Raw genomic sequence first — 22,843 nt, 5'->3', positions numbered from 1 at the left:
AAGCCAAATCTGTTTAAATAAAACAAAGGCCCATTAAGATCACTCAGGAACAATATTTTATATCAACAACTTGTACAGTTAACTCATGGCTCTCCTCAGTGTGGGCAGAGTAAAATGTAATAGGGACTGAGAAATTCCAGTTTGTATGTTGGGGCCTCCTCTTGAATCCCAGCACTGAGGACCCACTCTGAAATCACAGCAGAGCTCAGGGCAGGAGGAGACGAGAACAAAGGGACAAAATACAGCTGAGGGTTGAGAGACCAGAGCACCAGGTGAAATCAGGAACTAAAAGGTCATGCTGCTTGGAGAGAACAGGGGGTGGGAGAGCAGCTCTGAAGCGATTCAGTATTATTAATGCTGCATGCTCTCTGAAATCAGTCATGTTAGTGTTCCCTTGTGCTTAGAGATTGACTTGGAGCTAGTCTTTGTAATCAGGACTTTTTATTGAACTATGTGTAACGTACACATGTCATGACAGATCCAAAGGTGAAATTCCCAATTCATTGGGATCCCAAGTGAGGGAAGATGAATTGGCTTCCCTTCCTTATTCAACCCCTCCCTTTGTTGGTGGAAACAATGTGAACAGAAAATAAAGAATCCCTTCCCTGGGAGGTAACATGCCCTGTTCCACTGTATTTACTTTTAAAAGGAGCCAATTTAAACTGGCTTTCTAGAGTTAAAGAAAGTATGAATTTATTAGTTCCGAAAACAGGAAAGAAAAGGGTCTCACTGACATGACAATTAGAAAGAGAAGTGAGTAAAATGATACCAGTTATAAAGATTACTTCTCACCTAGCGGTTTGTCTGAACAGAGGAGATTGTGGAACTTTGCAGATGTTCAGTTGGTCCATCCAGTACCATTCATTCTGGCAGGTGGACAGTGGATGTAGAAATGCTGGATACTGCAGATCAGCTGAAAGGAGATGTCCAGTAGAGAGAGAGAGTGTGTGTGTGTATGTGTCTGTGTCTGTGTGTGTGTGTGTGTGTGCACATGGGTGTGGTGTGTGTCTGTGTGTGTGTGGCTGTGTGTGTGTCTGTGTGTGTGGGTGTGCACATGTTTGTGTATGTGTATGTGTGTGTGTAGGTGTGTGTGTCTATGTGTGTGTGTATATGTGTGTGTGTGGGTGTGTGTGGGTGTCTATGTGCGTGTGTGTATATGTATCTGTGTGTGTGTGGGTGTGTATGTGTGGGTGTGCACGTATGTGTGTGTATATGTGTGGGTATGTGCATGCATGTGTGTGTTTGTGTGTGCATGTGCGTATGTGAGGGTGTGTGTGTGTCTATGTGTGTGTGTATGTATGTGTGTGTATGTGTCTGTGTGTGGGTGCCTGTGTGTATGCGCACACAGGTGTGTGCATGTGTGTTTGTGGGTGTGTGTGTGTGTACACACGTACGCATGTATGTGTGTATACACATGCTTGTGTGTGCATGTGTGTGTGCGCACATGTGTGTGTATGCATGTGCACACACACATGCACGCACACACACGCAAGCGCACACACACATGTATACGCACACAGGCGCACACACACACACATTTCTAACATCTTCACTTGTATGTTCCAGTCAGGGGTAAACATGCCTTTCACCCAGGCTGCTTTCTTCCTCGTCACATTAGGCCACTGTCTGGGGATGGAACTCAGGAGATGATTCAGGTTTTACTGCTGCATCTCTTCCCTTGAGGTATTTCTCTGAAATTTCTTGACACCCTTCCAGGTGTGACATTTTACAGTCAACAAATACATTTTCACAACAGTCACTGAATTGCATTCTCATCCATCTCTGACACGTGTCTTTTCTGTTTTAGAAACAGTGTCTTTCTTAGGAGCTCAAACAATCTGGGACTCTGATATTATCATGACAAATATCATGGGCAGAGATCCCTCAGGACCATCTTCAATAAGACTTTCTCCACATTGCCCATCACATCTTCCTTATGTCACAGTCAGTGATGTTATCAGCTTTCTTATTTGATAATTGCTTCCTTCATAATTTATTTTCTCCCAAGTGTTCATTCCATTGCTGAATGTTTATATTTGTTTTATTAATTAATTTGTGTCCTCCTCCTGTCCTGACCAAATCTCTTCTGATTGGTCTTCAATCACTGACTGTGGTCTTGCTCCTTCTGGTGGATGTTTACGGCATGTACGGCGTGTTAACTTTCTTCTCAGGAGAACAGGTGAACACGCCTCTTCCTTTATTTGTGCATGGATGGGGGAAATGACCCTGCAGCTGAATGTTGTCTGCTGCTTGTGGAGGTGACATTGTCAAGTTCCCCTGGTTTTTGTTCAGTTGAATTTGGTTAGATATTCTCCAGTGTGGCTGGTGTGTGGAGTTGTCTAGTCGCTGAGGGAGCACCTCCCAGTGCTCCTGGTGTAGGGATCAATTTCTTTTATTGAGCTCTCCTCTTGAGATTTTCTCAAGTACTGTTTTGTGATTTTTGAGACCTACTTTTTCATTCTCACTAACTCATTTGTTTAGATATTTGTGTCCTCCTCCTGTCCTGACCAAATGTTGTAACATTGCGTTTTGTATTTGTGTTGACATCGGGGATTTGAATTCATGCTGAAGTATTAAACTTAAAGCCACAACACACAAGGGAACCACTTACTTCCAAGACACAACAGTATATAAAGACAACAGACAGAGATTGGCAATAAATGCTTTTCCTTAAAAAAAGTGACAAAGCTCTCCAAAGTCAAAATGCCATCGAATGTTGAGACCACAACAACATTATTGCACATTTATCTCTAGTACAGCCATTGCACATCAAGTAATTCACAGTGGCTGAGACATTTTATGATGTGATGGCACATAGATGCAAATCTTTATGAAACAAAACTGTTCACTATTAGATGATCTGATTGATACCTCGCTCATTACCCCAGCATTCACTACATTCTCCCCCCATATAGAAGCTCCTAAACATTAGTAGCTTTAAGCTAGAGACTCCACATTAATTGTAAGCAATTCACTACTTCAATGATTTCAGGTATTCAGGGTTCCCAAATGCTCGAGTATTCCATGGTTAAAATGTTGAAACTGCTTTCTGCTCTGTGCAGATCATGCCTTCATTTTGCAAATCCTCATTCCCATTTACAGGCCTTCTTGCTTCTTTATATCCCCCCCACCCAGCCCCTGTTTTCAGGCCACCTTCCCCACTCCTTTTGAAGTTCTTCCTCTCGCTTATCAGGAGCAAATGTAACTGAGAACCAGACTTCACCTGGAGGTTACACTCCTCACCAATTCGGTCCATTCTAGTTACGGGCCATACATTTTCTGGTTGGTAAGCCCAGCAATTGAAATTTCTCTGGTACTCTGAGGACAGACATTAAACAAATTTACTCTGTTACAGGATCAATCAATGTTGCAGGGGCTACCTCTGTCACAATCTCTGATGTAGTGGTTCCCTCAATGTGTCTGCTGCAGAACTTACAGATTCTCCTGCTGTCTTTGAGCATTCTTGTGTTCTCTCTTCCCTTGGAGACGTACACTTTGCGTTTGCCTCAGGCTTTATCCCCCAGGTAGTCCCTTCAATGTTCTCCACCAAAGCGGGTTGTGTTGAGGCTCTTTGTTGTTTTCCTTTGGTTGCTGTATCAGTTTAATGGACAGCCCCTTCTGTTTTTTGCAGCTCCCACTGCCAAGATAACTGAACTGATTTCAACAATATGAAATCCTTTCTAGACTGTATAAAGTCTGATAGAGTCTCGCCATGAAGCTCCACAAGGATTCAGTCTCTGACTAACTCTTCTTTAAAGGGAGTTTTAGTTGCAATTATCGGCACATTGATCCTAGCCATTCACAAGTGAGTCTATACCCTCTTCTGGGCCCTGGGTGTATCTGTTACATTTAGCATGGTCAATCATCATATGACTCACTAGGGTAGTGCTGAAACTCAAATTCTGCTATTCCTGGAGTCATCATAAAAGGTAAAGATTTTTAAAGATATGCAAAATTTGCCCAATTTCCATGACTTTTAGACCCAGGTTGAGGGGAAGCACCAGCCAGATTGCTGTACTTAATAAAAAAATATGATTTATTGTAAGTTCAAAGTTTGTGTGAAGATTTGTAGCTCGGGTGCTCATTGCTGTGGTTCTGATCGCCGAGCTGGAAGTTTTTGTTGCAAACGTTTCGTCCCCTGTCTAGATGACATCCTCAGTGCTGGTCATGTCGTTTCGTGGCTAGTGTACCTTTGTGGTGAATTCTCCGTTCGGTGTTCTCTGTACCATCACGTCTAGGAATGGGAGTTGGTTGTCCTTTTCTTCTTCTCTCGTGAATCGGATTCCTGTGAGTGTGGAGTTGATGATCCGGTGTGTTTTCTCTATTTCCGTGTTTTTAATGATTACAAAGGTGTCATCAACGTATCTGACCCAGAGTTTGGGTTGAATTTGTGGTAAGACTGTTTGTTCTAACCTTTGCATTACTGCTTCTGCTATGAGTCCCGAGATCAGTGAGCCCATGGGTGTTCCGTTGATTTGTTCGTACAGAGAACACCAAACGGAGAATTCACCACTAAGGTACACAGGAAAGCCACACATACAGACCAAGTCCTAAACTACGAAAGCAACCACCCCAATACACACAAACAAAGTTGCATCAAGACACTGTTCAAAAGGGCCACAACACACTGCAGCACACCAGAACTGCAAAAAGAGGAAGAGGAACACCTATACAAGGTATTCGCCAAAAACGGATATCCTCGCAATTTCATCAACAGATGCCTAAGGGAGAGACAACAGAACGAGGACATGCCACAACCCAAAAGACTAGCCACACTACCATACATCAAGAACGTTTCTGAACTGACAGCCAGACTATTGCGACCACTAGGACTCATAACAGCACACAAACCAACAGCCACCCTCAGACAACAACTCACCAGAACAAAGGACCCGATACCCAGTATGAGCAAAACTAACGTAGTGTACAAAATCCCATGCAAGGACTGCACAAAACACTATATAGCACAAACAGGAAGACAGCTAACGATCCGCATCCACGAACATCAACTAGCCATGAAACGACACGACCAGCTATCCCTAGTAGCCACACATGCAGACGACAAGCAACATGAATTTGACTGGGACAACACTACCATTATAGGGCAAGCCAAACAAAGAACAGCCAGGGAATTCCTAGAAGCTTGGCACTCATCCACAAACTCCATCAACAAACACATAGACCTGGACCCAATATACCGGCCACTACAGCGGACAGCTGAAACTGACAACCGGAAGCGGCAGGGACAGGCCACTATAAATGCCGGAGGAAACACCACAGAAGCACTTCACAGGAGGCTCCCAAGCACTGAGGATGTCACCTAGACAGGGGACGAAACGTTTGCAACAAAAACTTCCAGCTCGGCGAACAGAACGACAGCATTTATTGCAAGTAATTAGAGTTTAACTACAAGAAAACAGTTATAAACTATTAGCATTTAATACCACTAATTAAAACTCTAATCCTCTTTAAAACTTCCCCTTAGACACACACACACGTGCGCACATACAAACACACGCACACATGCATGCACACACAAATCCACACATGGATGCATACACAAACATGCATACACACACACACAAATCCACACGCGCACGTGCGCAATAACGAATTCTAGACAGAGGAAAGAATTTGAAATAGAAACAATGCAGTGATTCCTGCTGACAAGGGCTGCTGACATGATCCTTATGATTCTTGTGCTAGTCAGAATGTTATTTCTCAGTCATCCTTCTCCAGATGCTTCCACTGATTTATCAAGACACAGAGAGGCCAGATCACTTACTAAAGGTTTTGGGCTTATTAATTAAAAGCCACCACTTCCAACAACCATTGAAGGAAAATAAACTGACTTTCTCCAAGTATGAAATGGCTTAATGCAGAAAACAGAGAGATTGCCTGGTTGGTGGAGACCTGATGGCTTGCCTGTGTCTCCTTCCTAGTCCCACGCTGTCCAGTGACCTGAGAACCAATCACACCATTGTTGGAAAACAGAAAACCTTTGTCATCAATAACTGGTCCCACGTCCACAACTAATCAGCTTTTTTGTTGCTGCATCTGTACACAACCCATCAACTCCAGGTCATCTGTAACGTGGCTGTAACCTAGAGCTGTACAAAGAGGGTTCGCAAACAATATCAAATTACTTACTTTAAATCCAACCAGCTATCCTGGGTTTTTAAAACAGTTCTTTCCTCATTTCAGTCCCAAATTAAACAGCACAAAGAAACAAAAAGACATGGTTTTTAATTATCCAAACATTCTGTGTCATGTGAAAGGATTTATCCTGCAGTACCTGAATCCTGAGCAATCTCTTGTCTGACATCAGTATATTGTCAACGTGACTCTTCACTGAATATTAAAATGTGCTGACATATTCACTGTCTGGGGATGCTGACATATTCACTGTCTGGGGATGATTAAAATCTTTGAGATGACTCTGAACAATTGAAGTCTTCTTCTGCATCACTGTGCTGCCTGGTCTGTTGCCTTGACATGCTGATGGGACAGAGATAGGAAAAAGGTCTTCTCTAGAACCAGGATAGCTAGCAGTGTATTGTATTGGGAATCAAGTAAAACCTCTCTTTGCTGGTGTTTCATACTGCGTGTGGGCATTTGCCAGTGGTTGGGGGAGGGGAGGAGGGGACTGCTCAGTCTGAGTTTTGATGCCCTAGTTAGCTTGGTCAGTCCACTGCACTATCTCCAAGTTTCACTTCCCACTGGACTCTACCTATTTTAGTCTCTGTCCATTGCCCCTCGCTCTGGAGTCTGAGCTTGCCAGGTTCTGTCAGGTTTAGCTCAGGTTCATCGGTGTGACCGAAAACAGGAGTCTGACTATTTTGATTGCGACCAGTTTTGTCTGTTTGTTACATTTATTGCTGCTGTTATTCCAGTGTCAGGATATGGCTGTTGTTGCTGGCTGCCTTAGGGTTTGTCTTCTACTGGAGAGAGCTCACCTTCATTTGCTTCCTTGTGCAGGTCTTTTGCCTTTCTGTGGCTGTGCCCTGCTTTGACAAATTTTCTGGAAGTGGCTTATTGTTTTACAATTGAAGTATTCTGTTTTAACAGCTAAATATTGTTTGTAATTGTAGGGTTTCTTTGGACCATTGTGCTGGTGGCTGTCCTATCCATGGTAGTGGCACGGTGGCACAGTGGTTAGCACAGCTGCCTCACAGTATCAGAGACCTGGGTTCAATTCCCGCCTCAAGCAACTGTCTGTGTGGAGTTTGCACGTTCTCCCCGTGTCTGCGTGGGTTTCCTCCGGATGCTCCGGTTTCCTCCCACAGTCCAAAAATGTGCAGGTTAGGTGAATTGGCCATGCTAAATTGCCCGTAGTGTTAGGTAAGGGGTAAATGTAGGGGAATGGGTCTGGGTGGGTTGCTCTCCAGAGGGTGGGTGTGGACTTGTTGGGCCGAAGGGCCTGTTTCCACACTGTAGGGGAATCTAATCACTGTACTGGCTTATCACATGTTTCTTTAGTGATATATAACTTGGGAATTGAATGGAATACAAAGGTTTGATACACCAAGTTTAATGTTCTCCCCTTCAGATAGAGATCCGTGTTACTATCAGACCATTGCTTCACTCACCATCTGAATGGGCTTTTCTAGAGTCTGGTCTTCTTTGGACTATAATAAATTTAACAGTCTGATCCGTAATCCCAGCTGCATTTTGGTTACTGATTAATACGGACTTTATGTCATCAAAATCACATTTATCCCCCGGTCTGTAGAGGTTATTAATGAAATAGTCTATGGACTTCTGTCAATGTTGTGTTCTTCTGCTAAATATTGTATTTTTAGTTCTGAGGTTTAAGTGATTGTCAAAGGCTTCCAGTACCTCTATGAATGTGTTTGTTGTTTCTTGGTAAGAAATAACTGCATCTGCTATAATCCCAATTGTGTACAGCTGTGTATTTATTTGTTCAACTTCTGACTTATCACCAGTTTCAAACACAGTTAATATATCTCAAGAATTGTTTTTTTCAATGTCTAATTTTGTTTTGTATTTACCCCATCATTGAAATGGAATCTTCCTGGCAATCCTATTTCTTATTCTATTGTATCCTGATGTGTGAACCTACTTTGAAGATTTCCATGTTACAATCTTGGTGGTTCCTGCACTTTGCTGTTTTCCTGGAGAGTTTCCCTAATCTTTGCAGCTATGATGGAGGAATTCCATGTTTTTGTACCGATAATGCCTTTTAAAGATATCATGGAGGTTTTCCCTTCACTTATGTCTTTATTGAAGAATTTCCTGTCTTTTGTGGCTGCAATGGCATCTCCTGCAAAACTCCTGCCTTAGATCAGGATTGCTGACTTATTAAAATTTCCCAATGTTTATTTGCTTTAAATGGCTACATTTGCAATTTCCTCGCTCTGCGGCCCCAGATTATACAAGGGGCCGTTCGGCCTCTCTTCGTTCCGCTTTATGCCAGCCTCATGGCATCCATGTGCTATGATGATTGCAGCCAATCTGAGCTACAAATTATTGCTTTAGATTCTTACCTTTTCAGTCTGAAATACTGTGCTATTCAAGGTTCTCCCCTTGTACCAGAGATTTTTTAAAATTTTGATTCACTCAAAATTAATGCCTGTTGGATCATTGGCTGAACTTGGATTTGAGACTGCACACACAGACCATGGGGTCTCCAGATGTAGTCTGGAACTCTGACTTAGTGCTGCAGATTTCTTCTGTGCTGACATGTCTTTAATTAAGTTTGAAATGCTTTCTATCATTCTTTGAATTAGTCTCCAGTATTGAATGTTGCCACAAGGCATTTTTGGGGCTTGCTGTTCCTCAGCAATCAGTATTATTTGTCTTCCTTGAAGTCTCTCTGTGTTACCGACATGTTTGCTGTATTGGTACGAGTGCTGCTAACCTCAATCTTCCGATCATTACCCGACATGTACTGCCATCCATATCTCCCAAGTGTGTTGGTGACTTAGGGCCTTACGTGGTCTAATGAGTATGAGGGTAGCCACTTTCTGATCAAACAAGAAGAATCTTGTAAAGATAACAAGATGTAGCTGACTGCACTGCTACAATGATTTACAGATAGCCAGAACAGGCCTGCTATTAATAACAACAGCCTTACATCTGTCCTCCACAAGATCCTCATGTACCAGTCCACCAAGTCCTCAGGATACCATCAGAGTGGCTGGTGCTTATTGCATACAATCATGTCTTAACCCTTCCAGACCCATCAACAACAGGAACAAGCATCATCTTGTTATGTAAGAAGAAGAGAGGAAATGGGGAACTAAAGAGTAATGGGGGACATCACCCTCAGAAGAGCTGTGGAGCTGGGAGGAGTACTCCTATACTCTTCTGGATCACATGTCAAGCTGTGAAACAAATGAACATCTCATAAGCTGTCCAGGCTCTGACTTTAAGGTTATGTCTGCTTCTCCTAGACTACTGAATCAGCAGGAAAAAAAAAGGTTCTCTCAATCTGCTTCATCAGTTCCTTTCAAAACCTTAAATACCTCAGTCAAATAGTCACTTATCAAGCTGTATTCCAGGAAATATAGCCCCAGTCTATGTCATCTTTCCACATAAGCTAATGCTTGGAGTTCCGGTGATATCCAGGTGAATGTGGACTGTATTGCTCCCAAGTGAGAGCTGGAATGTATGAATAGTGGGCATTCCATCTGGAGATCGGTGGGATGGCCAATTCCTGACTCCATCTTTGGAAGATGGTGCCTAATGTGCAGCAGCCAATCATATGCCACCTAGTGGCCAAGGACATGAACACCAACCAAATGCTGTCAGGGAAACTGAATACCAAAGTGGGGATATTATATTTCAGTTGTCCAGGGCACAGGAGAGATCACATCTCCAGGACTATGCACTGTAGTAGAGACCTTATTGAATGGGGGATGTTAACATATTGGAACATTTCGGAGAAGGTTCACTAGATTACTACCAAGAATGAGTGGGTCATAAGAAAAGGTTGGACAGGCTCGGCTCATATTTCCTAGAGTTTAGAAGATTGAGAGGTAACTTAATATAAGATCCTGAAGGTCCTTGAAAGGATAGATGTACAGAGAATGGCTCCTCTTACAGGGAAATCTATAAGTAGGAGTCACTGCTTAAAAATCAGGGATTGCCCATTTGAACAGAAATTATGCATGCATTTTCTTTTAGTGGTTGTAAATCTTTGAGGGTTCATTCACTCAGTTGGCTGGATGGCTGGTCTCTGATACTAGCAGCTAGCAGCGTGGGTTCAATTCCCATCCTGGCTGAGGTTAATACAAAGAATTCTCCTTCTCAACCTCTCCCATCGCCTGAGACATGGTGCCCCTCAGGTTAAACCACCATCAGCCATCTCTCTTTCTCTCTCTCTCCCTCTCTGTATCTAATGAGAGAGTAGCCCAAGGGCAACTTTCCCCTTTAAAATGTTTGGAACTCTCTTCTTGAGAAAGCAGTGAAGGTGGAGCCTATTAAGGTTTTATATTACTTACAGTGTGGAAACAGGCCCTTCGGCCCAACAAGTCCACACCGACCCACTGAAGTGTAACCCACCCAGACCCATTCCCCTACATTTACCCCTTACCTAACACTATGGGCAATTTAACATGGCCAATTCACCTAACCTGTACATCTTTGGACTGTGGGAGGAAACTGGAGCACCCGGAGGAAACCCACGCAGACACTTGGAGAATGTGCAAACTCCACACAGAGAGTCACTTGAGGCGGGAATTGAACCCAGGTCTCTGGCTCTGTGAGGTAGCAGTGCTAACCACTGTGCCACCCATAAGTCCTTGGATATGTTTAAGGTAGAGGTAGACAGATTCTGCACAAGCAAAAGTTGGAAAGGTTATTGGCAGGTAGGCAGGAAGTCGTAATCAGTTCAGTCATGACCAGAGAGTCATAGAGATGTACAGCATGGAAACTGACCCTTCGGTCCAACCCGTCCATGCCGACCAGATATCCCAACCCAATCTAGTCCCACCTGCCAGCACCCGGCCCATATCCCTCCAAACCCTTCCTATCATATACCCATCCAAATGTTTTTATATTTTTAAGTATTGCAATTGTACCAGCCTCCACCACATCCTCTGGCAGCTCATTCCATACACGTACCACCCTCTGCATGAAACGTTGCACCTTAGGTCATTTTATATCTTTCCCCTCTCACCCTAAACCTACGCCCTCTAGTTCTGGACTCCCCAACTCCAGGGAAAAGATTTTGTCTATTTACCCTATCCACGTCCCTCATAATTTTATAAACCTCTATAAGGTCACCCCTCAGCCTCCGACGCTCCAGGGAAAACAGCCCCAGCCTGTTCAGCCTCTCCCTGTAGCTCAAATCCTCCAACCCTGGCAACATCCTTGTAAATCTTTTCTGAACCCTTTTAAGTTTCACAACATCTTTCCGATAGGAAGGAGACCAGAACTGCACGCAATATTCCAAAAGTGGCCTAACTAATGTCCTGTACAGCCGCAACATCACCTCCCAACTCCTGTACTCAATACTCTGACCAATAAAGGAAAGCATACCAAATGCCTTCTTCACTATCCTATCTACCTGCGACTCCACTTTCAAGGAGCTATGAACCTGTACTCCAAGGTCTCTTTGTTCAGCAACACTCCCTAGGACCTTACCATTAAGTGTATAAGTCCTGCTAAGATTTGCTTTCCCAAAACACATCACCTCACATTTATCTGAATTAAACTCCATCTGCCACCTCTCAGCCCATTGGCCCATCTGGTCCAGATCCTGTTGTAATCTGAGGTAACCCTCTTCGCTGTCCACTACACCTCCAATTTTGGTGTCATCTGCAAACTAACTGTACCTCTTATGCTCACATCCAAATCATTTATGTAAATGATGAACAGTAGTGGACACAGCACCGATTCCTGTGGCACTCAGTCATATTGAATGGCGGAGCAGATTGAAGATGCTGAATGGCCTACTCCTTGTTGGTCTGTTTGTACGAAAATCTGGCAGTCAGGGTGCCCAATCTTCAACCAGAAGATGGGCTAGCTCCAGAGTAAGTTGGTGGAGGGTGCAAGCCATGAGCTGGAAGGAGGTCTTGGCCCCTCATTTGAAGGTTCCCCCTTGCATGATAACATGATATTGCCCTCAAAAGCTTTATGGATATTTAAGAATCTTGTTATGAAATTTTTGAATTTCTGCAATCTGTTGCTTTGGACACATGGAGTCAACAGAATTATACTTTCTCTGTAAGTACAATGACTGAGCAGGTGATAAAAATAATTGGTCATGGTAAGGTCTGATCAAATAGAATTGGAGGCTGGAGCTCCATGTAAGATGTCCTTTTTTACCATCCTCTGTCAGTAGTTATGTTCAGTAATGCTGTTGCTCTCCACTCACAAGAATGAAGTTCTGACATTATTTCAGAACGACCTGGAGTGGCTGGCGAGACCCTGAAGTGAAGACCTGGGGCAGCAAAACCAAAAGGCTAGCCCAGCGAGAGAAACCAAGAGCCGCAGAAAATACCCAAAGTGAAGTGGTAAGGGCCAGCTAGAGGTGGACATTGAAATTTACTTAGACTGCGGAACGCATTCAGTGCAGAAACAGCCAGAGTTCTTGCACGACAAAGAGACACCTGAAGCGAAATAAAGGTTTCTCTTTTGCAGAACTATCCAGAGCTGGGAAGGTCACTCTGAATTTTTAGTTGGGGAAAACATTTGGTTTCAATCCACCAGAGATGACTTTGCCTCTGATAGAGTAACTCTCGAGCGAGGGAACAGACCTTTGTTTTAAGTTTTCAGAAGTCCACCTTGGAAGAGTAATCTGGCTGTGCTGAAAGTGACCAACTGCAGAATGTTTGTGAGTTGGAAAAGGATGTGAAGGAAGCTGCAGATTTTAAGCTCGTGACATCTAATCAGTCCAAACTCTGGTATGAGATTGTGATTGACTGGGAGGTTTCAGATCAGACATGTCCTGCATTTGTGCAATCAAGCACCAAGTCTCCTAGAGATTCCTGTCCTGATGAAAGAATCCGAGAACAACAGCTTTCAAAACCTCTTCTAATTTGTGACGGTGAAACTCCACATTTTCACGGAGTCCCTCGAGTTATGTGGAAAAATGGCCTTCAGTTGAAGGGAATATTCCTACAACTTCACAATTCTTACAACAGCACCACAGTGGTCACTGTCTTCTCTGGGCAATCTTTGAACTCACGAGAGTAGGCGAGTAGTAGATGTATTATAGAGGATCGCAACTCCAATCGGGCAATATCTTTCCTTTCCAGGGAGCACCATATGAAGTATATTCATTCCACCCATCCACAATAAGGGCTGAGAATATGGTAGGAGATTGAAACCTTGGCCAGAAGAGCCTTTTAGATTACATTACATTAGATTTAGATTACATTACAGTGTGGAAACAGGCCCTTCAGCCCAACAAGTCCACACCGACCCGCAACCCACCCATACCCCTACATTTATCCTTTTACCTAACACCATGGGCAATTTAGCATGGCCAATTCACCTGACCTGCACATCTTTGGACTGTGGGAGGAAACCGGAGCACCCGGAGGAAACCCACGCAGACACGGGGAGAATGTGCAAACTCCACACAGTCAGTCGCCTGAGGCGGGAATTGAACCCGGGTCTCCGGCGCTGTGAGGCAGCAGCGCTAACCACTGTGCCACCGTGCCGCCCACAAAAGAAACCCACCCAGACCCACTGACTAATGCACTTAACACTCTGGGCAATTTAGCATGGCCAATTCACCTAATCTGCACATCTTTGGACTGTGGGAAGAAATCAGAGCACATCTACACAGACACAGGGAGAATGCGCAAACTCCACACAGACAGTCACCCGAAGCTGGAATCGAACAAGGGACCCCGGTGCTGTGAGACAACAGTGCTAACCACTGAGCCACCAAGCATTCAATATAGATGGTTATATTGAATGCTTTGTTATGAATGTGTGCAAACCATCTGCTGGTGTGGGAGCAGAAGCACCATTATCATGGAGAACAATACCATTGGGATGAAAGGAATTAAGGGACACGGGGAGAGTGCAGGTAAGTGGTGTTGAAATGCCCATCAACCATGATTGAATGGCAGAGTGGACTCGATGGGCCGAATGGCCTTACTCCCACTCCTATGTCTTATGGTCTTATGGATGGAGCTGATCCATTGCCCTGTCCTTTGACTGCCTTTGTCACTCCACAATGACTGAGAAACCAAAATATGATGGTAACTCCCTCCCAATTCTTCCCTGTTGAGCTTGTGATGGGTGAGAGAGCCACGTGCCTGTGCTCTGGATGAGGATGGCCTCCTTGCCAGCCTGGATAAAGGGGACAGAGGAGGTCAGTAGCCTCCAGCAACCCTGGCTGTACTGCCACAACAGGCTCCATTCACTTTTCAGGTCTCCGAGAACGAGGGGGTCAGCGTTCTAGGAAGGGTCACGTATGGAACAGGGAGTCAACTCTGGGATGGTGTTATGTGTTGCACACATGTGTAAGGTGGTGTGATGCAGACATAGCATCGGCACAGCAGGAGGAGCTTTAAGGTGGGGCTGTGTCAGTAACAAATTCAATCCTGTATTTTGGTAAAAGGTGTTGAGGGGAGTGTCCTGTGGCCGAGTCCCATCCCATGGCTTGCATGGTCTAACATTGTCTTCACAAACTCCCTTAGGGAATGCAGGAGAGGCAGCACATACCTGAGTGAGGAGGGCCAAATGTGAACCAGCCTGACCCCAGGAATACATTTTTATCATCCCATCACCATTCACACGCGGCTGGGGGAGGGGCAGCTGATGTGAAACTGGTAGGAAGTGCACATTGATGGATTAAGACTTTGAAAGCTTTACCTACATCATGAAGCAATGGCCACTTCCGTGGTGAATGGTGTAACGTTCAAACGCTGACTCATATCTTCCAATGGTTGCAGTGTTTGTTATGATGAAGTGCATCTCAGCACACTCACCTTGAAGGTGGAAAATGCCCCTCACTCTCCTTCCTTTCGTTTCCTACATGGGCACAAGATCAGCTGGTGCAGGTACTGGCCCTGGGGCCAGACCAATGTTTGTTTCTGAGGAGAAAGAGAATGCTTGAAAGCTGCAGTGTCACATCCTGCACAACACTGTGCACCCGCTAAGATACACTATGGTGAGTGTGTGGCTGTGGTTCAGCTCTGGTACCTGAGAGTACTGGAAGAGGTACATATCATGGCTGTGCCCCAGACAAACCTGCACAGTTCTTTGACTGCGACAGAGCACAGTCTGCACACTTATTGAGGGGTATCCTTCTTGCTCTGTGCTGTCCAGCTGGTGATTTGATGGGTACAATCGGTTACCCTGTACCCGTGGGCAGCAACCATGGCTGCACAGCCTTTGCCTCTTTCTGCTTGACTGGTTTTGTTAAATATAAAAGAAACATACCGATGGACATGATTAAACATGACTCCAATAAAGACCTTAAGACCTAAAGACTGGGTGCTGTGGGGTTCCACTGAGGTCTCCACATGAGGCCTGAAATGAGCTGGAAGTAAAGAAGTTCACGGCTATAGTTGTCTTTAAGGCCACAGACATCAGTTGGTCACCCACACAATTCAAGGTCACTGAGGAATGTTTCAGATGTCACAGACAGCCTCTCCTCAAAGATAAAGTCCCTAGGGCAATGTTGCTCCATTGCTCTGTGTTAGATCACCCTGACCATGTACACTCAGATAACGCTGGGATCTCTGCCTATCTCTGACTGCTGCTGCCTCCCATACACAGCCCCACACTTTACAGCACCTTTCCCACCTTCCTGGATCTCATGTCATAACTATCACTGGCCAATGGCATCTCCCTCCTACTCACTGTCCCCTCTCTGACCAAGGTGCCTTCTGCAGAATGCACAAGGTCCTCAAAAGAGACAGTGCTTCACAGTACAAATGCTCAGTGCTCAGTGATGTCAGGAACACCTCGTTGCTGGCCCATTCTCTGAGACGGGTGAGAGTTCGGGAAAAAGCACTATCTCCAAGCCAGGTACCAGCAGCCCTTATTATAGGGCTCATCGCCACCTTTTCAGCAGTCTGTGAAAAAGAGGGTGGCTTTTTTTTGGTGCTTCCACCACAATATGACACGAGGCATGGTTTCTCCCAGTTAACTGAAGTTTCAAATATATTAATTGCTGGTTGATAGATGGGTTCTGACATTCAGAGATTGGAGTGTGGTCTTACTGAAGTGATAGCATTTACTTCCCAACCTAATTACCCAGGCTGGATGTACCACCAGTGGGACTACAGTAATCATGCCTTTGTCAAGTGAAAGTCAGCTCTTTAAACATATCTTTATATAATTTCTTTTTGGACGTGCTGCCTTAGATTAGATTACTTACTGTGTGGAAACAGGCCCTTCGGCCCAACAAGTCCACACCGACCCTCCGATGCGCACCCACACAGACCCATTCCCCTACATTTACCCCTTCACCAAACACTACAAGCAATTTAGCATGGCCAATTCACCTAACCTGGACTGTGGGAGGAAACCCACGCAGACACGGGGAGAATGTGCAAACTCCACACAGACGGTCACCTGAGGCGGGAATTGAACCCGGGTCTCTGGTGCTGTGAGGCAGCAGTGCCACCATGCCGCCTTATATAAACCTTTTCCCTTTACATTCTAGTCCTATATTTTCACAAAATCCCTTCAGTGTAGAACAGGTCATTTGGCCCATCGAGTCCACACCGACCCTCCAAAGAGCATCCCACCCTTACCCTTTGTGGAAAATATGTTTGTGAAAAATGTGTGTAAGTGTTACTTCTGCAGAAACCCCTAACAGGAGAGAAAGTGTTGCTTTAGCAAAAGCCATAATGCAGAAGTCACGTATGCAGAAGCCATAATACTCAGCTAACTTGTCACGAACAAGGAACTGGATTGGATAAGGGTAACCAAATAAGGCTAGAAATAAACATGGGTAAGAGGCACTGAAGAAAGAGAAGTAAACAAGGGCGGAGAGTTACGAATACTTGTGATTGGTTTGACGCTTTGCATGCTAAGCCAATAAGGTAAAAGGGGAAGAACCGAGAGACTCAAAGAAACTGTATAAACCTGTGCTGATCTTATTCTGGGGTGTGCCTACTTCGGGTCACCCGGTCTTGCAAGAACGTATGAATAAAGACTGCTTCGGAATTTGACTCGGACTAAAATTATTTGGTAGTGGGCTTCGTTTCCCACACCTTTCCCTGTAACCCTCCATTTCCCATGGCCATTACACATAGCCTTTACATCTTTGGACTGTGGGAGGAAACTGGAGCACCCGGAGGAAACCCACGCAGACATGAGGAAAATGCGCAAACTCCACACAGAGAGTTACCCGAGGCTGGAATCAAACCCGTATCCCTGGCCTGTGAGGCAGCAGTGCTAATCACTGAGCCACATTGCCTGTCCAGTTTTTAAAATACACTCATGCTAATTTTCCCTTTCTTGAGTATTTTCTCTACCGAATTATTACATTTTTGAGATTTCTGTGCATGGACCCCTGTATTTTTTTTGGAACGTACAATTAAAGAACAAAGGACAGTACAGCACCGGAACAGGCCTTTTGGCCTACCAAGACTCTGCTGACACCGGAAGCCTTTCTAAAATAAGCATCTTTTGTTTCTATGGTCAGTATCCCTCTATTCCCTACTTTTTCATTTATTTATCAAGTTCCCTCTGAAAATGTTGCGATTGTTTCCTCCTCCACCACCAGCTCCTCTGGCAGTACATTCTAAGCACTTACCATCCTCTGTGTGAAAAACTTGCCTCTCACACCTACTTTAAATACACCCCCTTTTATTTTAAACTTATGTCCCTAGTAATTGACATTTTCAGCTAGAAGAGTTGAGTGGTTTTGTGTGCTGAAGTCAGCTTCAATAAGCATATATGTGTAGACTACGTATTTCTTGCACAAAATGTTTTAAATCTATAGGACTATCCATCAAATTATATATTATTTGCCCTCACCATTCATTAATGTGGCACCATATGTCTTTAACTAGATCTAATTGAGTGTGTGAGGGGATTATATTGTTAAAACAAGGGCCCAGATGGTCATCTTTAAAAGATGATTATGGTAAACTGAATAAACAGAATGAGTTTACATCTTAGAAATATTATTTACTTCCAAAATTCCATCCTGCCTCTACATTTTTAGACAAAATTGTGCTGCATTAACAAGTGAGAAATGCAATACCTGCTTGTGTATTGTTTATTCCTCTCCATCTAATATTTGTCTCATGTTTGTCCTACATCAACTTTAACCTTGCTGAGCAAGTTACATTTTTTTAAAAACAGAATCTTAGTAGGTTCGGTAAATCAAATACATTTCTGTAGGAATCACTAAAAATCAGCAAAATCTATTTCATAAAACAGCTACATGTACAATAAAAGAAACAGAAAAATCTTGGAATAAGTAATTTTGCCAGCAGCAGGGAAGTTACCATTTCAGATCAGGTGCCTTCACCAATTTACTCTTCTAAATTTTTACAGACTTGCTGTACATTTCCATCATTTTGTTTATTTTTTAAATTTCAGATTTTTAGCCTCTGCAGTTCTAACCTTTTTGCCTTTAAAAATCTGGTTAACAAACTAAAAACAAATACTTCCTGTTTAAAACATTCATGAAATATCAATCCATAAACAAACATATCTAAAAGAAGAAATAAAGCCATCACAGATACGCTGTTGTGCAAATGAATGTCTCCATTCAAAGATAGGAATCAGTCTTTGTCAAAACTTGAAAAAAGGTTTCATAATTCAAAGTTTGTGAGAAGATTTGTAGCTCGGGTGCTCGTTGAACCACAGCAAGATTTCATAATTCCGGGTCCCTGTAAAACAAGTTGAAAAACAGACAACTATCAGTCACAAGGAGCTTGAACAGCTCAGAAAGAAATAATACACTCCTTCATCCCACACTGCCACTCACAAAGAGCTCTGTATAACCAAGTAAATGCAGCACTGATGGAAACCCAATGTTGGCTCGAGGAGTTGGACCAGCATCTGTTCAACATGGAAAATGACAAGGTTCTAACTTGAATTCACCAATAAGAATTTGCAGAAGTCCACAATATATGACATTGACTTTATTTTCCCAATTATTTAAACAGCTGTTAGCATCTGGTGATAGAGAGACACATTAAATGGACAACCAAGAAGTGCCAGGTTTAATTTCTAGTTTATGCGCAGTGAGCTGACACAGTTAAAAACCACACAACACCAGGTTATAGTCAAACAGATTTATTTGGAAGCACTAGCTTTCGGAGCGTCGCTCCTTCATCCGGTGGTTATGCTGACCAGCAATCTGCACTCTTCAATTTCTGCAACAGCCCTGGATAAGAGAAGGGAAAAGCTACCACGCAATGGCATTTCTTGTCATTTTCCAGTCACATTAGCTGGAATTTCTGTGTATTGTGTTAGGGCAGGACCGGCTATGATGCCTATTTTCAGAGAATCTACCTGTTAAATCTAACTGGCTGAACTTACAGGTGAAAAATTATACTATTTGTGTATTTGGCAAAGTCCTGGCAATTACCAATACCTTTGAGGCCATACTCCAGAAACAGTTAGCAACTTCAGGAGAGAAAGGAGAAATGGGAAAAGGACCAAAAGGGATCATTTGTGAAATCTACCATATATACTCATGTAGAGGTCGATCTCATGTATAAGTAAACCCCTTATTTTGGCCAAAAAATCCAGAATTTTCCATATACCTCATGTATAAGTCGATCCTAGTTTTTCAGAATTGTGTGTTGTATAAATACCTTGACCACTGGCTCATATGCCTATTAGCTTCTGCTCGTGTGTAGATCTACATGCACATTACGGCAATGATAACTGGAATACAGTGCGACAGTACCATTCTACTGTTATTTTGTAGATAAATATTCAATAATGGCCATAATTCTTTGTCCTTTTGTTGCTTATTATTTTATGTAGCGATCTGGCTCTTGTTTTGACTCATGCCAAGCATGAATTTCATCCCCTTGAAAACAATATCTGATGTATAAGTCGACTCCCTAGTTCCAGCTTTAAAAACTGTCTTCAAAATTTGACCTATACATGAGTACATACAGTATTCATCACTACTTGATAACAACAGAGGCAATTTAGACAGAGAGTATCAGAAATAAGGTGGGTGAACTTAAGGCGTGGATCGGTACCTGGGACTACGATGTTGTGGCCATCACGGAAACGTGGATAGATGAGGGACAGGAATGGCTGTTGGAGGTTCCTGTTTACAGGTGTTTCAGTAAGATTAGGGAGGGTGGGAAAAAAGGAGGGGGGGGTGGCATTGCTAATTAGAAATGGTATAACGGCTGCAGAAAGGAAGTTTGAGGGGGATCTGCCTCTGGAGGTAGTATGGGCTGAAGTCAGAAATAGGAAAGGTGCAGTCACCTTGTTGGGTGTTTACTATAGGCCCCCCAATAGCAGCAGAGATGTGGAGAAACAGATTGGGAAACAGATTTTGGAAAGGTGCAGAAGCCACAGGGTCGTAGTCATGGGCGACTTCAACTTCCCAAATATTGATTGGAAGCTCTTTAGATCAAGTAGATTGGATGGGGCAGTGTTTGTGCAGTGTGTCCAGGAAGCTTTTCTAACGCAGTATGTAGATTGTCCAACCAGAGGGGAGGCCATATTGGATTTGGTACTTGGTAATGAACCGGGACAAGTGGTGGGCTTGTTAGTGGGTGAACATTTTGGTGATGGTGACCACAATTCTGTGACTTTCACCTTGGTTATGGAGAGAGATAGGTGCGCACAACAAGGTAGATTTTATAATTGGGGGAAGGGAAATTACGATGCTGTAAGGCAGGATTTGAGGAGCATACGTTGGGAGCATAGGCTGTCAGGGAAGGATGTGGTGGAAATGTGGAACTTTTTCAAAGAGCAGATACGACGTGTCCATGATATGTATGTACCTATCAGGCAGGAAAGAAATGGTCGTGTGAGGGAGCCTTGGTTGACGAGAGAGGTTGAATGTCTGGTAAAGAGGAAGAAGGAGGCTTACATAAGGTTGAGGAAACAGGATTCAGACAGAGCAGTGGAAGGATACAGGATAGCCAGAAGGGACCTGAAGAAAGGGATTAGGAGAGCTAAGAGAGAGCATGAAAAATCGTTGGCGGATAGGATCAAGGATAACCCCAAGGCATTTTATGCGTATGTGAGAAACCTGAGAATAACGAGAACGAGGGTAGGTCCGATCAAGGACAGTAGTGGGAGACTGTGTATTGAGTCGGAAGAGATAGGAGAGGTCTTGAACAAGTACTTCTCTTCAGTATTTACGAACGGGAGAGACCGTATTGTAGAAGAGGAGAGTGTGAAATGGACTGGTAAGCTAGAAGAGATACCTGTTAGGAAGGAAGATGTGTTGGACATTTTGAACAACTTGAGGATAGACAAGTCCCCCGGGCCTGACGGGATATATCCTAGGATTATGTGGGAAGCAAGAGAGGAAATTGCAGTACCGTTGGCAATGATCTTCTCGTCTTCACTGGCAACGGGGGTGGTACCAGGGGACTGGAGAGTAGCGAATGTTGTGCCCCTGTTCAAAAAAGGGAATAGGGATAACCCCAGGAATTACAGGCCTGTTAGTCTTACTTCTGTGGTAGGCAAAGTAATGGAAAGGGTACTGAGGGATAGGATTTATGAGTATCTGGAAAGACACTGCTTGATTAGGGACAGCCAGCACGGATTTGTGAAGGGTAGGTCTTGCCTTACAAGTCTTATTGAATTCTTCGAGGAGGTGACCAAGCATGTGGATGAGGGTAGAGCAGTGGATGTAGTGTACATGGATTTTAGTAAGGCATTTGATAAGGTTCCCCATGGTAGGCTTATGCGGAAATTCAGGAGGCATGGGATAGAGGGAAATTTGGCCAATTGGATAGAAAACTGGCTAACCGGTCGAAGGCAGAGAGTGGTGGTAGACGGTAAATATTCAGCCTGGAGCCCAGTTACAAGTGGAGTTCCGCAGGGATCAGTTCTGGGTCCTCTGCTGTTTGTAATTTTTATTAATGACTAAGATGAGGGAGTCGAAGGGTGGGTCAGTACATTTGCAGATGATACGAAGATAGGTGGAGTTGTGGACAGTAAGGAGGGCTGTTGTCGGCTGCAGAGGGACTTAGATATGATGCAGAGCTGGGCTGAGGAGTGGCAGATGGAGTTCAACCCTGCCAAGTGTGAGGTTGTCCATTTTGGAAGAACAAATAAGAATGCGGAATACAGAGTTAATGGTAGGGTTCTAAGTCAGGTGGAGGAACAGAGGGATCTTGGGGTCTATGTACATAGATCTTTGAAGGTTGCCACTCAGGTGGATAGAGTTTGTAAGAAGGCCTATGGAGTATTATCGTTCATTAGCAGAGGGATTGAATTCAAGAGTCGTGAAGTGATGTTGCAGCTGTACAGGACTTTGGTTAGGCCACAGTTGGAGTACTGTGTGCAGTTCTGGTCGCCTCACTTTAGGAAAGATGTGGAAGCTTTGGAGAGGGTGCAGAGAAGATTTACCAGGAAGTTGCCTGGAATGGAGAGGAAGTCGTACGAGGATAGGTTGAGAGTTCTCGGCCTTTTCTCGTTGGAACGGCGAAGGATGAGGGGTGACTTGATAGAGGTTTATAAGATGATCAGAGGAATAGATAGAGTAGACAGTCAGAAACTTTTTCCCCGGGTACAACAGAGTGTTACAAGGTGACATAAATTTAAGGTGAAGGGTGGAAGGTATAGGGGAGATGTCAGGGGTGGGTTCTTTACCCAGAGAGTGGTGGGGGCATGGAATGCGCTGCCTGTGGGAGTGGTAGAGTCGGAATCATTGGCGACCTTTAAGCGGCATTTGGATAGGTACATGGATGGGTACTTAATCTAGGTTAGAAGTTCGGCACAACATCGTGGGCCG

At 44.0% G+C, this 22,843-nt stretch overlaps 2 protein-coding genes across 3 annotated transcripts in view; one reads left to right on the top strand and one right to left on the bottom strand.

Annotated features, from left to right (window-relative positions):
• The window catches only part of LOC148152056 (uncharacterized), a 288,374-nt gene that overhangs the window by 93,054 nt on the left and 172,477 nt on the right, over positions 1-22,843 (top strand). The window lies entirely within an intron of this gene.
• The window catches only part of tmem154 (transmembrane protein 154), a 174,325-nt gene continuing 169,536 nt past the window's right edge, over positions 18,055-22,843 (bottom strand). The window contains exon 8 of the mRNA XM_088000175.1: positions 18,055-18,785. Within this exon, the coding sequence (XP_087856301.1) occupies positions 18,715-18,785 (71 nt within the window). The 3' untranslated portion in view covers positions 18,055-18,714. The remainder of the gene's footprint in view (positions 18,786-22,843) is intronic.

The sequence above is a fragment of the Chiloscyllium plagiosum genome, unplaced genomic scaffold, assembly GCF_037043375.1.
Source record: "Chiloscyllium plagiosum isolate Xiang-an unplaced genomic scaffold, Cpla_swu_hap1 HiC_scaffold_1, whole genome shotgun sequence".
NCBI lineage: Eukaryota > Metazoa > Chordata > Chondrichthyes > Orectolobiformes > Hemiscylliidae > Chiloscyllium > Chiloscyllium plagiosum.
This window is presented reverse-complemented; position numbering and strand designations above follow the sequence as displayed.